General features: G+C 31.8%; 1 protein-coding gene across 2 annotated transcripts; it reads right to left on the bottom strand.

Moving 5' to 3' along the window:
- Window positions 1-667: 667 nt before the first annotated feature.
- LOC111046810 lies at window positions 668-18,165 on the bottom strand. 2 transcript variants are annotated; one of them, XM_039427179.1, is made up of 15 exons: window positions 18,151-18,165; window positions 17,578-17,638; window positions 16,783-16,843; window positions 9,975-10,245; window positions 8,805-8,932; window positions 8,085-8,195; window positions 6,750-6,963; window positions 5,969-6,096; window positions 4,954-5,088; window positions 4,753-4,811; window positions 4,197-4,398; window positions 3,827-3,885; window positions 2,881-3,106; window positions 2,103-2,331; window positions 668-1,408 (listed from the first exon to the last, which is right to left on the bottom strand). In XM_039427179.1, exons 2-15 carry the CDS (start codon window positions 17,617-17,619, stop codon window positions 1,168-1,170), a joined length of 2,106 nt encoding a protein of 701 aa, XP_039283113.1. In that variant the 5' UTR covers window positions 17,620-17,638; window positions 18,151-18,165; the 3' UTR covers window positions 668-1,167. The 2 variants fall into 2 exon arrangements, with proteins under 2 accessions (XP_039283113.1, XP_039283112.1); XM_039427178.1 differs by lacking the exons at window positions 16,783-16,843; window positions 18,151-18,165 and adding an exon at window positions 11,349-11,409 and having other exon boundaries at window positions 17,578-17,635.
- Between the last annotated feature and the right edge of the window lie 53 nt (window positions 18,166-18,218).

Consider the following 18,218-nt stretch of genomic DNA (forward strand, 5'->3'; position numbering starts at 1 on the left):
CATTATTCTTCTTCCTTCCTTATTCAATTGAATAAACTGTTGTTGTTACAATTTCATTAACAATTTTTATGGTATAATACTGCTGTATTGTTTTCGTACGACAAATCAATAAATATCAATCTATTTCTTGAGTGCACATAGCACAAGGAAAATCAGGGACACAGCGTGTCATGCAGCTTTCCGATTCCATTCCAATCATACACGCGGAAGACAACGAGATAGAGGTCAGCCTCAAACCTCCACCCAACAGAAAAACAACTATTTCTGTAGTTTAGTTAATAGTTGCTTTGATCAGGACATGAGTCAGATAAGTGTGTTCCCACCTTACATGGTACTATTTTCGACATCCCTAAGTCACATAATTATATGTTACGCAACCCGCATCGCTTACATGATTTCATATTTTATCGCGGGAAAATTCTGCATACTGTAAGGTGTTTCAACCCCAAATCATAATATTATATGCTATGCAACCCGCACTACTTGGATGCACTGAGGAAGCCATCCCCCCTTACACTCATAAATGATTGAGTTCAACACAACTGGTTCGCTTTGAACATGTTCTGTAAGATGATGGGCCTTCAAGTGTCTTACTGGTGCCCTAATGTAATGTGAGCCTGAGGAAGGAGGAGCAAAATAATTGCAAAATAAATGACCATCACTGTAATTTAGACCAAAATATAATTGGAATACTTTATTAATTTTAATAAAAATTCAAACTAATTTAATCCATATATACATAACTCAAGCAATTACACTGATTTAACATATACAAATGATGATAGATAGGTTTTAAAATACATAATATACCAGTATATTGATATTTTTTATGAAACAAGCATAAATGTTCTATAAATATATAAATGGAGTTTCTATTAATCAATTTCACTCTTCTAAAATTATTCAATACTACTATAAAAATATATGATGCAATAAATTAAACTAGACAATTTTACAGATAAAATACTGAAATCTTAGAAGCACAACTAAACCCCTGAACTGAAAATAATTTACAATTTGTTTACTCTAAATCGTGGTACTAAACTGGAAAGCATTTTTAATGAAATCTGCTGAAGAGTATATTACATACTATTAGATTATAATCTTATGGTAAAAAATCTTTGTATATTTACAAAGCTGGTTTACAATAGGTGAAAACACTTTGTGTCAGTAGTCACTATCCCAACTGTCATTGTCCGAGTTGGGTGTCCTGGGTCGGAACATCTTTCTCACCAGGACTGGAGTGGACATGCCTTTTCTCGATGAAGTCATCTGCTGTAGTAGGTCGTCTACATCCTTATTTCGTTTTGTTGTAACTTTTACTGGATTCTTCGACTTGGATTTCTTCGACTGTTTTGGAGAAGCTTTGTTCAGCTTCTTCACACGCTTGTTAATCTCTTGTTTCACCCTGTTTGAAGAAGAAAAATCGTTAATACCGCCTTAAATTCTAGCACTATACATTTAAAACATCTATTACAGCCAGGATGGGATATCATTTGTACTGCAGAAGAATTTTTACTTCAATGTAAGAATGATTTGTTACTGACTGAAGCGCTTCAACTTGCATTGATCTCGGTCTTTAACACACTGTTCAATAGTCAGTAAGCAAAAAATCGATCTTACGTTTTAAAAATAACCTGCATGTCGATAATAAAGTGAAAAAATCGAAAATGTATGAAACAATACATAAAATTCATGTATAATGTACACAACAAGGTTACATTCAGAACAAATACTACAAGTAGTTAGTCATCCTGAGTATATTATATCTTGATTTCAATACAATTCAAGCCATCCTCTAATAATAATACATTATGTGAATATTATTGTTTGATTAGAATTTAAATTAAATTTGATTCCGTGGAGATAGAAAGTACTTCTATCATCGTTCATCCGGTACTCGCTTATCCGTATTATCCAGAAACCACGATGGTTCTAACAGCAAAATGAGGTTCTAGGAGATGAAAAATGAAGTGATTTCAATTGCTATTGACTTTTCATGTCTTACTTTTTATCAAGCTACATTTCTAAGAGTAAAATATATTCCAGCATTGTGATATGCAATCTGAAAACCAGTTATTTAATGAGAAAGCATAGCTTACTTTGAATTAGCATGGCTAACGATACTGCTATTGGCGCTGTGGATTGAGTTGGAGGTGGTGTTCTTGAGCAAATCGAACCACTCCATGTTGGTGGGTGGAGGGGTTTCAGCCCCCTCTCTACTCCTCGACTTTTTCGCACTCAACAGACATCCACCAAGCGAGAAGTCTTTGAATGAGGCACTACCAAATACACCGTCAGAGATGAATGATGAGAACAATGAAGCATTTCCTGAAATTCAAAAAGTATAAATTATAGAAACCTTCAACTTTGAATACAATGAAAAATTTCGATAAATTTTATTAGAATATAATTGAAGTTGACGTGAATTTTAGGAAAGATGTAATTATTAATTAATTTATATGTATGAATCGAGACATACTCATTACTCAACGTTCCTCACTTGTAGGCAAGAGCCCATGTGAAGAACCTTATCCAATATTGCTGTATGATATTTTTATAATAGGAAAAATATATTTTAATGGAAAATGCATTACTGTATCACACATTATATACCGTAAAATTTTAGCATTTTAGAGTTCATGTCATTATAGTAGTAAAAATATTAAGTAATCAAAGTTTTCCAATCCTATCGATCTCATATTGTAGATGAGATTGTCATATAATTTAATCTCCTATTATAGATTGATAGGATTGTAAAACTTTGATTCCTTTATATTTGTACTATTGTAGCACCAAATAATAAAGGAAATGTTTTGAATAATATGAATAAAATTAAAACAGATAATTATTTTGATGAATAAAACTGATATTATTTACCATTTTTGTTAGTGAGAGCATCTTCAAGATTGATGTTGAATTCACAGTCGTCATCATCAGTGTCCTTGTTCTTTTTATTTTTCTCATCCTTTTTCTTCTTTTTCTTTGTATTGGTAGGTTTCGCTTTACCTTTCACAGATTTCTTCGCAACTGGCTTTTCAATTGCAGCAACACTCTGCCTTTTCTTTACGGTTTTTACTGTTTTTTCCTTCTCAATAGGTTTAACCTATAAAATTAAATCAAAATTTGAAAAACTTACATCTATTATGAGAATATATTATCCTCCGCCTACTATTTAAAGACATTTCTTATAAAAGAAAACTCAAATAACTTATATCACCTATATATATACTCAAATATATTTACATTTTTTCGCTAGGGAGTAGAGTGATTACTTTACTGAAGGGCCTAAACCAATCTTATTAAGATATCATGAGTTGCTCTATGAGCATAAACTTCTAACGTTTGTGGGTCCCCCATTAGAGAGGCCTAGTTGAAAGCTTAATGAAGGAAAGGTATCGCTATGAATATGTGGTGGAAAAATGTTACATCAACCAACGTTGGCTGTGCAGAAGTTATTCACTTGTACGAGAGTCTAGTTCAGGATATTTCAAGTCACAATTTTTTTAGACTTTCATTAAATTGATTATTGCGAAAACTGTCAAAGTTCTCAACTGTTTATCCAAATTTGACTTTTCAAGTGAAAATCAAACTGCTAAAATAAAACTTAGAATAACAACTATAATTCAACGTGCATTTTTGAAACGTTTTAGGATAGATCTACCAAACTAAGTATTTATACAGGTTTTAAATTTACGGTAGATTTTAATTTTTTGATATATTTCGAATACAGTAGTATATACTTTTTTATTTCAATTTTCATTACCGTACCGTAGTCATCATCACTGGACACAAATACTATCACAAGAAACAACAAAAACTTTACCTTATCCTTCAAGGGCTTTTCAGATTTCTTCTGACTTTTACGTTTTTCCTTGGTGTTGCCTGTGAATAAAAATTTTCAAGTTAAATTTTTTCAATATTTTGCATCTACATGTTGATAATTGATACTAGATACGTTTGTTCCTTCCTAATCATATTTATATGATTTGTGATTATGTCCACGAATAGAACAACTAACGAAAATGCGTGAATTACGCAAAATAATGTTCATTTACAGGTTTTGAGTACTATAATAAAATAAATATGTTTCCATTGGACTTCAAGTTTAGAGAAAGTAAATGAGTGAGAAAATTTCTTTAATGATATATAGAGTACACAAAAGTGCAATAAACTTTAGTAAAAATGACACAAACCTTTCGGATTTTTTACGGTATTTTTTTTCGCACGTTTCTTAGAGGGATTCAAAGTGGTCGATTCTTCTTCTTTGTTTTCCTTGTCTCTTTCACTAATTGAAATTGATTCGTCTAAACTGTTATCCAACGTTCCTGTTTCTCTTTTCTCCATTTTGTTCGTTGGTGGTTCTTCACAAAACTTTCTTTTTCTAGAAGAAGGATCCTGAAACAGATTTCAAAAATAAAAATTTGAATTCAAGAGCATCTTTCAAACATAAATTATTACACTCCTGCCATATTGATTCACTCAATTATTTTATTGATTATAATGTATATTGAAATATTATGGATCTTACATTTCAATATTTAGTAGGGTACAGTTCAATAAGACTGATAAGTTCTAATTACTTTCCCTTGTGGTTTATGAGAGCTGGCAATATCTAAATAAATCTTATAGCTCTTTGAAACACATTCTGTGACAATTTGGAGAATATAAGACAGATGAGAGATCTATAGTTCATTTGAATTTGATTCGAATGGAATCCATTAATAGAAAATAGATAATCTTGATACTAACCTTAGTTGACTGTGATTCCTTGGCATCAAACGCTGTACTTTCATCTGCAAAACTTGAACCTGAAAATAAATTTGAAACTATTAAACAAATTAAAACCTCTTATGGATTCATACCTTAATGTATTTTTTAGTCTGGGCACATCAAATTTCGAAGCATTCAAAGCATCGATAATGAATTTCTCAAATAAAAATTCATAATTACCTAGTGAATTTCTCTCATTACTAGAGTCTCGATTCTTGTCGCCTGTAGGGAATTTATCTAAGCAGCTATTCAACAACCTTTTCCATTGACAGTGAAATGAGGCAGCAAACTTGGATTTTATGAGTTCTGGGAGACCTGGAAAAACAATTTGTTATCAGGAATTCACACTTCACAGGTAAATATTTCAAGTAAATGTGAGATGTTCGAGAGAGATGATAGATTTTAAAAATTGTGTAAAAAAGTAAATCTGTAAAAGAGTTACAAATTTATGATATCAAGAAAAGACTGGTTTAAGATATAAGCCAAAAAAGAAAAATGGTCATAGAAAATAGAATGGAAATGTATCATTTGAACAATAATAGGAAGAAACAAGGAATCAAATGATTTATTTTTATTTTTCACATTTAACAATACACACATCAAATACATGATTGGAAAAGGACCAACAGGCCTAGCCCAAAACTGTTCCCTTTCCGAATTTTGATAGTAGTAAGCCAATGTCTAAAAGGTAGGTTATGTTGCTTCACTTTGAATCAAATTCCCAGTCCAGATATATGCAAATGATGTGTTATCACTAATAACTTGAACTGAGAAGATTCAGGCCGTCCGGCATTGTGCAACTTTTTCGAAACTACAATCCTTAACGGATGCAACGAAACCGCTCTCATTGCAACTAGTTTCAGTTTGAAACAATTGTATAACTAATTTGAAACATTTTCAACTGCCGATTTGTGGTTGCAAACAATAATTTGTTTCAAACTGAGGCCAAATTCGATAGCAACCACTGAAGTTGTTATAACATTGTTCAATGTTTTCGGCAATAAAGATTTTTATTTTATTTCACTGTCTGCTGGAACTGGAACCGGTTGCTTCGTGGGCAGTTACCTCCCATTTGCTTTCATTGCAACCGTGGACGATTATAATTTGAATATCGTGTACATTGGGCAAACGTCCTAATAGTGAAGATATTCTAATTGACATCCTAATAGTAAATATTCTATTCTAAGATACTAACATTTGTCTCTGTCGCTGATTCCACCATTCAATTTGAACACACCCAGTTCTGTTTTCACTGTTTTGGGTCCAATTCTTGACAGAATTCTTCCAGCTTGCTGTACTCTAATCTCCGCATTATTTGAAGAACTGAAAAAGTGTGTCAAACGTTAAAACGAAACTCATCAGTAGCATTTCATAGTGCTATTTCGATAGACTACTTTTTTAGGAGGTCTCAATTGTATTGAACATTGAGCAGTTCAATGATATAATATTGATTACAAGGAAACTAAGCTTACAATTGACCATGGGAAAATCAATACTTGTTTTAATTTATCTCTCCTTACTGAATTATTTAGCTGGCATCAATGGAAAATTCACATGAGATGACATTACCACATATTGGTGTTGGTAAGTGCAAGAACAAAAAAGTTTAACGGAATAATTATAGTACACACTAATTGATTTTGTTGCTAGGAATTGAACACTTTAGTTAGAACAAATTAGTTTCAATACTGGAATATTGTAATCTAATAAATTTATTCAAATAAGAAACAACACCCAAGTAATATAATGAGATTTCAACGTTCAATAGGAGAATTCAATATAATTGTCATAAAAGGTTCAAACGATAAGTTGTATATCCCCAGTGTTCAAGTCAATATCCCCAAATGTGTGAAGGCTATCATCTTCAGAGCATTATCAAGAATAATAACTGATAAATGACACTTCATATTTTACAAAGACCAACTTAATTAATCTAAAACTCGAGTACCGCTGATGGAACATTGATTCGTACAGACCTTTCAACGATTCCAGAAAGTGTGAATCCCTCAACGGGGTCACGATGCAATGTCCAATGCGAAAGCGATATCTCCTTGCAGATAATTTGTGGCGATTGATCTCCTATTTTTGTTCCAAGTTTGCTCTTCTTCTTGTTCAATGAAAGAGCATTGGAAGGCTGCTTGGATTTAACTTGCTTCTTCCTCTTACCAACAGTGTTCACTACTATGCTTTCTGAAATCAATCAAGATAAATACAAGCGCTGATGAGTTAATAGTATTGTATTGATTGTGTTTCAAATTGATTGGAAAATAGACTTCAAGAAAACAAGCAGGTAATACTATGTTACTCTTATATATAATAGCTCATATGATATACTGTAACACCTACTAAATAACATAACTTCCTCTGTATTAGGCGGATTAGTAGTTAGTGATAAAGACGAATAATACCTCCATCTCCAACAAATTTGAAGTTATAGGTCTGATATTCTGTCTAAAGTCATAAAATCCTGATTAAAACCTTTCAAGTCTTAGTCCAAGTTGAATGTTCTGCCCGAAATGGGTGTTTGATCAAGTAATTAGAACCAAACAACACATGCCTTCAGCTTGCATCGAGTAAACCAGAATTTGAAGCAATTATATTTTATCAGCATATATATTATGGTGTAATAGGTTTTGCTAAATATTCATTGTGAATTTCAATTCACTAAAGAAAAATGCATTATTTAGATCTACATCAAGTAGATGAGGCAGGTACCGCTTCAGTAGTATTTCTGTGTGCATTACTTTCAGCACTTACTAAGAATAAAGTGAAATTGCTCAAAAGCTTAATATACTAAAATTACATATGAAATAACATGAAGAATATAAAATTACATATACATGAAGAAAATATTGCAAGTACAGTTACGAAATTATTGATTTTTCTTGAAAGTTCATACGAACATCTCGATCTTATTTTGTATCTTGCAATTTATTATTGTACTTGGAAATAAAGAATTGTATTGATAGAAAAGGAATTTCAAGCCTCTCAACAATTCATTTACAAATCAAAACAGTGCGCTTCAACTTTCTAGAGTTGTTTTAGAATGACTTTTATTAGAACATAATTTGATATTTTAAACAGACTCTTCGCATAATCCGTAAATTAAATAAAAAAATCAAGTACCGTATATTGATTGTATTATTATTACAGTTTTTCTATTACTGTATTTGTACTTTATTTTTTATGAAATTTAGAAGATTTCAATTTGAAAAATGATTCTGTTAACCTTCTAGGAAAGGAAGCATAATTGCATTATGAATGGAGAGTATAGGTAAGTATATGGGTTCAAAATAAAGGCTAATTATTACCATCTGAAGATGAAGCAGAGGCAGAATTCGAAACCCAATGCCTACTAATAATTTCATTCCAGTTTAATGGGAATCCATCCTTGAAATGCTTCACCACAGAGCTAGGTATTTCTGAAAACAGGAAATTAATACAACATTAAAAATGTATCAACTGGGTAATTTATTATTTACAGAATATTTATCATTATTATTTATTTACAGAATACATATTCTACTATGAATAAATGAATAAGACATTAACACAGACTAGCAAAAATTGATGAAAGCCAAATATTATACTATCAATCTTTGAATTGTAGGAAAAATATAACTAATTGAAAATATATAATAATTACAATAATGCTGTTATTATAGTTCTACTGTGATAGAAGTACCTACTGGTCAAATAGAGTTAAAGCATTCAAGAAAAAAGCAAGAAAATTGAGTGAATGTTTTGATTATTCGTATTAAGGACCAAACAATTCTTTCTCATGCGTTAAATGACTTTTGTTACAAGATTTAGGAACCATATATTAAAAAGTAATAAGCCTATAAATCAACGATTTTCAGAAACTATAAATTTGCTACTATAAAATATTGTGTTTCAGATCTTGATTCCATATTTGACGATACAAATGTACTACTATAAGTGCTGTTGATAATGATGCGTAGCCGGACTCATACTACAAACTAATAATACTTGTATAAATAGAAAAAATATATTTGCGTTAGTATACGTACCTTTTTTCTCGTCTGTTATACTTCCTACTAATGTGAAATCTCCTTTGGTTGTTTTTATTTCGTGCGAATTGACAACTTCCTGGACTCGTCCTGCAATATACACTGCACCAACTATATCCCTTGGATTCCTGTACAAACCATGACACAAATTATTAAAAATTAATAAAACAACAATATATTAATGTATTTATATATATTTCAATGTATTTATACATATTTTAAGGCTGTGCAAAGGCTAAAAATAAACTTTCTACTGGTGATATTTTTCAAAGTTTTTCGATTTGTATATCATCAAGCTATCAAAATGAAAAATTTTTCTCAGGAAAACATTTTTTTCCGACCATTACTTTTTGAGATATGAGCGCCTAAAGTTGGAACAGAACATTTCAAATTCGGTAAGAGATAAATCCATAAGATTTGGAGGATTGATTCTTCATGGTATTGTAGATCTAGTGAAACGAGAATTTTCTGAAAATATAAGTTTTTGATAAAGTTATTCAATTTACCAAAAATAACTCAAAAAAGTTATTTTTGGTCATTTTTAGTAAATTGAATAACTTTCTCAAAAATTGAAATTTTCAGAAATTTTTCATTTTACTAGATCAACAATACCATGGAGAATCAATCCTTCAAATCTCAGGGATTCATCTCTTACCGAATTTGAAATGTTCTGTCCCAAAAATTTAAACTTTAGGCGCTCATATCACAAAAAGTAATGTTTTCCTGATTTCTCATTTTGATACCTTGATGATATACAAATCGAAAATCTTTGAAAAATATCACCAGTAGAAAGTTTATTTTTAGCCTTTGCACAGCCTTAATAAATAACATACTTATTTTATATAATAACAAAATTTGAAAATTAAAATTACTGTCAGGGCGGAAGCATCCGCATTCAAATTAAAAGTCAAGATGAAATTAATTACTTTAATTATTATTTCTGAAGCTTTGTGTTTCTGAGATTAATTTTGACCGCCTGAACTTACACAACAACCAAAGATTTGTCTGGAATGTCGTACATTTGAGAACCATGAAGACATTTGCAAGGTTATATGATATTTTCTTTGTTTATCTGCCATTTTTTAATCAAATTCAATTCATAATATGAGGGAATTATTTCCGAATTTATAATCTTCGATGTTTATGAATTTATTTTGAATGGGCACTTACGCGGATGATGCGCGCTGACCCATGAGCACTGCACTGCCCTCCTTTCTGGAGAGAACGCGAATGGTCCAACTGTGCAGCCATTTGCACCGATTGTCTCCCTGATTGGATTGCTCGCTTTCACGTGGCTCCCGCCTCTTTTTCAATTTCCTTCCTTCGACCCATCTGTCGAAAAACTTGCAAATCGGTAGATCTGCCTCCACTTCGCCATCTTTCTCTTCTTCATCATCGCCATCGTTTTCAGTTTCGATGAAACTTTTTATTGACCACCTACCTTCAAAACGGAAGATTTGGGATAAAATAATAGTTAGCACATTTTTGAACATTGTAACATAGATTCAAGTTGACATCGGAAGTTTACGTCAATTGACATCGAAAATATATTATGTATATGTACAGAAATTCATAAATATTCTAAATTTTAAATCATGGCATGGAATTTCTAGAGGAGAAACCCAAATTTTATGTGAATATGAATTAGGTTCAAGTGAGTTTAATAATTCAAATGTTATCTTTTCATTTATTGATAGACAATATATACAATCCGGGTGTAAACAACAGGCATTCGCCCAAAACTGCTTTCAACCTCAATTTAAAATAAACAGTCCAAAGGTTATGTAATTTACACACAATTCCAAGTCCAAAAATTCTCACTTTTAACTTAAACACAGATGTAGTTACAGTTTAGATTTTCATTCATCAATTTGAATTGGTTGAAATTAGCATTATTAGAACTCAATGACTTGCATCTTCACCCAAATGCTATGACTTCTTTATTCTTTACTTAACCCAACCTAATCCAACTGGGAGTACCACTTAAATACTGACAATATCACAATATGGAATATCACATAATAGAAGATCAAGAAGCCCTAGGAATAGTGCTTCACAAAAACCAAGATTATAACCAGTCAATCAGAAGTATTGAAATGTTGGAATACAGGAAATAAATTAATAAAGAAAAATAATCTGAAATCTATAGTCCGCGCAAGTTTGTCCGCGTAGTTTGCAGCACGGGGCTTCATGACCAATTTTATGTCTTACTAAAATAGGAGCAATTCTATCAAAATGTTTTACGCTCTCTTTTTCGCTCTTACTCTCACAGAATTAGCTTACAGAGTTTCTGGCTTCTATGAAATCTGGCAACACTGTTTCTCATGCGAAATGCTCTAATCTAAGTTTTGCACAGACTATATAGATACGTAGCCTATGAATAAAATTGTATAGTTAGAGAAAAGCAATGTCTCATTACAACACAGTATTTGTAAGCTCAAAAAGGAAGATTTTTCATTTACACGAGTGCAAATGCGCTGTTGTGTGAATCGATCGATCGAAAATTGAAATGGACAATATAAATAATTATAAGATATATAATACCTTTCCTTAAAATCCCACTGCGGTTTAATCCAGCGAATTCCTGAAAATATTTCGGCAATTCCTAGAAAATAGAAAATTATTTCATCAGTTTACAACATTGTACTTCTGAAATGTGGAATTCGAAAATGATTTTTTTTTTATAAAATATCTCTTCAAATGAGATATGAGATTTAGTGGTAGAGAACCACTAACTTGGCCTAATAGAGAATATTTCCGTTTTATTTAAATCTGTATTTTTCTGAAATATTATTAGAAGTTGAAATAGTAGCTTATTTTCCTAATCTTTAAATTGTTGATAAAACTTAACTTTTCTAAAATCTATCCATTGTTGTGTAAAGAATTGTGTGCTTGTGATATATTTTTTCATCATGTATCACTTATGTGAAGTGTATCAATTTGTGTATATTGTTTTAGGGAATTTATTTACCCAGTTTTCTTTTCTCTTGTTTGTATTTTTTAGGGAACTTATTTACCCAGTATTTCATCTTGATCATCTTTGTATCATAATCTTGAAATGTTTATACTTATTATACAGTCTTTAAATTTTAAATTATTTTAAAAAATAATTGGTTTAATTTAAAACGTTGTGTTATATTATCAATTGAAATGAGTTAAAGGCTAAAATTTTTCTAAAGTGTTTTGTAATTGATATTTTTTTTCAAATTTTAAAACTGTTTGTTCTATAAATTTTGATATGATTGATTATCGTTTGAAATGGATGCTGGAGTGTATGTAGAATTTTTAGTGGGGTTTGTTGATTAGAATTTTGCTGGTATGTGATTGTTTTTTTTTGAGATGGAAACCCATTATTGCCTAAAGAAGGAATAACAGAGGTTATGACTTAGAGAGGCAGTAATGAGATAATATTTTTTGTGTTGATTAATAATGTTGATTGCCATAGATGCAAAATAATGATTAACAATGTTGATTGCCATAGATGCAAAATGATGATTAATTATGAATATTGTTTGCCTTTGAAGCAAAATATTATTGATGTTTTGAATGATTTCTTGTTTAATGATTGATAGTAAAGTTTTGTCATGAAATGTAGTTTGTGTTTAGAACATTGAAGAGTTGAAATAAACTATAGTATCCAACAAACGATGATTAACAATATTAAATAATTGCTTTTTATACAATTTTTGAACAAAATTAAAACTAAATAATTTTGAAACCCTGAATGATAAATCATAAATGTGAAATGAACTTACTATAAATGAAATGTTATACTAAATGATAATGAAATGCAGATATATTATGAAATGATTGTGAATAGAAGACCAATTGTCTGAAATTATTGAAATATGTATTGAATTAAATTTTGTTGTGATAATCTGATGTTTGTTTTTTACAATTTTGATAATGATACAGGGTGTTATGAAATTATATTTCTATTTTGAAGAATGATTTTTTTTTTTAAATTATCATTGATATGTCCATATTTCACAATTTATGTATTGCTGACTGTATAATAAGATGTTAACAAATTTCAATTTCATATATATTTAAAATTATTTTATGTGTATTAGATTGTATGGATAGCCTAATCAAGTTTTTCTTCTTAGTTTATAAGCATTTTAAGACAACAGGTACAGCACAGACATTAACATTGAAATAGTTATCATGTGAATCTCGAAATCAGTAACAAGTGAACGCCATGAAGAGTGTTAAGAACATTTGGGTGATTTTCAAACTAGTGTGACATAACTACGCCAATATCTACGCTGCGGCCTACACCAATAAATACGCCAATGTCAACACCAATAACTACGCCAAAATCTACGCCGATGCCTGTGCTGATGCCAACGCAAATATCTATGCCAATGCCTGCGCCGAAGCCAATATCTGCGCCAATGCTGATGCCAAAATCTGTGCCAATGCTGATGCCTACACTAATACCTACAACAAAATCAACACTAATAACTACGCCAAAATGCCAAAATCTATGCCGATGCCTGTGCTGATATCAATGCCTGCGCCAATGCCAATAGCTACGTCAATGCCTGCGCCAATGCCAAAATCTGCGCCAATGCTGCACCAATGCCAATAGCTACGCCAATGCCTGCGCCAATGCTGATGCCAACACCAAAATCAACGCCGATGCCTGTGCTGATATCAATGCCTGCGCCAATGCAAAATCTGCGCCAATGCTGCACCAATGCCAATAGCTACGCCAATGCCTGCGCCAATGCTGATGCCAACACCAAAATCAACGCTGATGCCTGTGCTGATATCAATGCCTGCGCCAATGCCAATAGCTACGTCAATGCCTGCGCCAATGCCAAAATCTGCGCCAATGCTGCACCAATGCCAATAGCTATGCCAATGCCTGCGCCAATGCTGATGCCAACACCAAAATCAACGCCGATGCCTGTGCCAATGCCAATAGCTACGCCAATGCCAAAATCTGCGCCAATGCTAATGCCAATGCCTGCGCCAACGCCAATGCCAATATCAACGCCGATGCCAAAGCCGACACCAAAGCATACGCAAATAGCAATGCCAATGCTTATTGCTGACTCTGTATCTCAAACTTCAACACTACTGCATTACCTGGAGGTAATTGCCATCCATGTTCACATTCACAACTTTGAATTCAGAAGAACAGTCACAGTATCATGAAAGAATTGATTCAAAAAATCCTCTCCTAAATTATTCCTGTATGCAGAACTCTAAACCTTGAAAGCTGAAAATATCAAAAAACCAAACCTTACCTAAATTAATCCTGTATGCAGCGTCTATCTCTTTTCCAAAAAACGAATTACATTGTCATTTCAAGCCTGAAATGTACATTGTATAATTACAAATATGATACAAAATTTATGTGACTCTGTATTGAATTTGGAATGCAGCTGTCTACTACAAACATGAAGCAATGCTAACTGAGATGTCACCTGTATCGAGTTTGGAATGCAGCCGTCTACTACAAACATGAAGCAATGCTAACTGAGATGTCACCTGTATCGAGTTTGATATGCATCAGTCGACTACAAGTATCAGCCCAACACTACCTGCATCCAGATCAGCCCAACACTAACGTCATCACACTGGAATCACACTTAACTGAAAATCATACTGAGTGCCTTAACGGACTGTTTTCCAAAATGTGCATCAATAAAATCAACCGTGTCAATAGTGAAAGAAATGAACATTTTTTGATTTATTGAAATTTTATGTGAAAATTAAATGTAACAATTCATCAATTCATTTAAAAATAATAATAATAATAAATTTTTCATTCAACATACTAAATTTTTTTATGCAATAAAAATTAATTTTCTATCTATTAAATTTATGTGCAATTTCAAAAAACTATTCTTTACATATTAAACTTTCTGTTGAGATATTTTTCTTTAAATTATAAAGCTAAATCAAAAGTAATATTGATATTCTATATTTTGAATATTGTTTGGAAACATATAACAAACGCTATTGATGAATTTTTATAATAATTTTCAATATTTTTGGATGACATGTAATGTTTTTCTAGAAAAAATTGTTACTGTTCTCGAATTTAATTTCAACAATTTTCATTAGGGTCAATGTAAATTTTTTCTTTAAATTTTCAAACAGTAAAATTTTTTTATGTCAAGAGGGGGGTATTTGTAATATTACATTTTTCTTCTCACATTGGAATCGAATCTTCAATTCGAGATCTATGGAACTTTATAGTAAATGTCAGAGTTATCATAGACGGATAAACTTTTTGACGGAGAATTTATTATCGTAAATGTTTGTTGCATTGTTCCATGGTGTCACCGAGGCAGGGTTAACAAATTACTAAATAAATCGTTTATTAAAATAGAATATATGTATAAAAATTTAAAATAACATTTTCAAAATAAAGTTTTATTGAGAACAGATGTAGAATGTGAATTCTAAACTTGTAAATTATGATTTTGTGGTGACGTGTCTGTAATGTTGGAGGCGTTGTCTTCGTGACATGCAACTTATGTTTTTTTTTTCTGTTCGGAGCTTCTTCTGAAAAATGGCTGGCTACAAATGTTGTCGTGGAGTTTTGCTCTAAATCATTTTCGTTTATTAATGTTTTAGATTGAGTTTTATATAAATTTTTGTGCAAAATTAGCTATTAGTGTAGTAAAGCCAATAGCCACTGTGTTTCAACTGTAAACTAGATAAGTATTTTAGTTCGTAGTTACTTGAAATAATTAGGCTTGTAAGTTATTGTTCTTTGTATATTTCTGTGTTTTGTGAAATTTTATCTGAAGATTATAAGTTAATTTGCTCTGAAAACTGGATTTCTCATTCATAGGCAATAGATCCATTCACAGTTTATCAAGAATCTATTTTATTGGAGCCGACAACTATTCTTAGGTTGATAGGTGTTAAATGCTATTCCAACCGTTTAAGGAAAAATTGGTAGCACGGCAAATGTTACCCCTGTGGTGGGACAGAATTACAAAATAAATATGTCCCAAATGGTACACTATGAAATCCCTGGTTATAAAAATTATTAGTAGGATAGATATCTTGATAGGTTATGAATGGTATACTGCTGAGTGGGAAATCGGTTCAAGAGAGTTTAATAATTCAAATGTTATCTATTCATTTATTGATAGACAATATATACAATCCGGGTGTAAACAACAGGCATTCGCCCAAAACTGCTTTCAACCTCAATTTAAAATAAACAGTCCAAAGGTTATGTAATTTACACACAATTCCAAGTCCAAAAATTCTCACTTTTAACTTAAACACAGATGTAGTTACAGTTTAGATTTTCATTCATCAATTTGAATTGGTTGAAATTAGCATTATTAGAACTCAATGACTTGCATCTTCACCCAAATGCTATGACTTCTTTATTCTTTACTTAACCCAACCTAATCCAACTGGGAGTACCACTTAAATACTGACAATATCACAATATGGAATATCACAATATGGAATATCACATAATAGAAGATCAAGAAGCCCTAGGAATAGTGCTTCACAAAAACCAAGATTATAACCAGTCAATCAGAAGTATTGAAATGTTGGAATACAGGAAATAAAGAAAAATAATCTGAAATCTATAGTCCGCGCAAGTTTGTCCGCGTAGTTTGCAGCACGGGACTTCATGACCAATTTCATGTCTTACTAAAATAGGAGCAATTCTATCAAAATGTTTTACGCTCTCTTTTTCGCTCTTACTCTCACAGAATTAGCTTACAGAGTTTCTGGCTTCTATGAAATCTGGCAACACTGTTTCTCATGCGAAATGCTCTAATCTAAGTTTTGCACAGACTATATAGATACGTAGCCTATGAATAAAATTGTATAGTTAGAGAAAAGCAATGTCTCATTACAACACAGTATTTGTAAGCTCAAAAAGGAAGATTTTTCATTTACACGAGTGCAAATGCGCTGTTGTGTGAATCGATCGATCGAAAATTGAAATGGACAATATAAATAATTATAAGATATATAATACCTTTCCTTAAAATCCCACTGCGGTTTAATCCAGCGAATTCCTGAAAATATTTCGGCAATTCCTAGAAAATAGAAAATTATTTCATCAGTTTACAACATTGTACTTCTGAAATGTGGAATTGGAAAATGATTTTTTTTAAATAAAATATCTCTTCAAATGAGATATGAGATTTAGTGGTAGAGAACCACTAACTTGGCCTAATAGAGAATATTTCCGTTTTATTTAAATCTGTTTTATGTGAGGAAGCAAAAAAGAAGAGTTAAAATAGTTATTTAATCCTTGGTCAAAAGATTTTTTCCCATAGCATTTTAATAATTGAGATGTATATTCTTTGCAATCACGTTGAAATTGGTCGCACATCGTCCGGTGAAACCCGGCGAGCTCTTTCTCAATAGGTTTTATTATGATAAAGTGACTATACAGTCACAATCACAGAAAGTGAGTATACAGAAGTAAAGATACATTCATAACTAATGAAAACATTTTCTTCAAGTGCATAGGCATTATTTTTCACTAATTTTAGGCTAAATTTTAATACTTGGAAATGAATTGATGTGAAGATCGTGTATGATTCAAAAATAAATCTAAAAAAAAATACTGATAAATAAGCAGCAATAATTTCAATAATCTAGATAAATTAAAGATTTAAAAATTAACCACTATTTGATAACAGAGAGAATTTATCCACTTCACAATTTTCAAGAATTACCGTGAACGAGGTTGGACCATGTGCGCCCTTCTCTTTTCTAACTTGAGGAAAAAATAAAAATAACTCAAATAAACAAAAATACTCACTGTAACCTGGAGACTCGTGTCACTATCTGAAAATAGATCCATTTCAACTCAACATTTGAACCTGAAATTGAACAGGTTAACATTATTTTGAGAATTGGTTAACTTATCATAGTGCTGTAACCTAATACACTTAATAGTCAGGTAAATTGATAATTTACTTAGTTAATTGTGATGTACATTTAATGACTCCCATAATAATTTTCTATCAATACAAAAACACAAAAACCGAGTAAGGTCACAGGTTCAGCATCAGCATCAAGAATCTCTGTTCTACTTAGGGTACAGACAATCCCTTGGTCCCAAGACAATTGTCTTGGTCTCATTCAATTTTAGCTTGTTATTGGAGAACCACTTCTTTGCCTCAGAAAAGAGCTCCTGTGCTTTGAATTTGGCATCATGGGGCTGTCTGCCCTGATCAATGATGATGGTGTCAACAGCAAAAAGTAAGCTGGAGCCATCCAGGTGCAAATCGTTCATTATCAGCAGGAACAGCAGTGGGCCTGGTACTGAACCTTGTGGAACCCCATGTGATACATTTTCTTCATTTGATGACGCACCCATTATCGAAACTACCTGTCTTCTATCCTGGAGGTAGTCAGCAACCATCTTCCATGCCAGTCCCTGAAAGCCATATCTAGCCA

This window comes from Nilaparvata lugens, chromosome 4, assembly GCF_014356525.2.
Source record: "Nilaparvata lugens isolate BPH chromosome 4, ASM1435652v1, whole genome shotgun sequence".
Taxonomy (NCBI): domain Eukaryota; kingdom Metazoa; phylum Arthropoda; class Insecta; order Hemiptera; family Delphacidae; genus Nilaparvata; species Nilaparvata lugens.

Coding starts and splice junctions, on each gene's coding strand:
- LOC111046810 (XM_039427179.1), bottom strand. CDS start 17,619: ATGGATCTATTTTCAGATAGTGACACGAGTCTCCAGGTTACA. Junction 8,933..9,974: donor GGTCAGCGCGCATCATCCGC/GTAAGTGCCCAT, acceptor TGGTTTGTACAG/GAATCCAAGGGATATAGTTG. Junction 4,812..4,953: donor TAATGAGAGAAATTCACTAG/GTAATTATGAAT, acceptor ATTTATTTTCAG/GTTCAAGTTTTGCAGATGAA.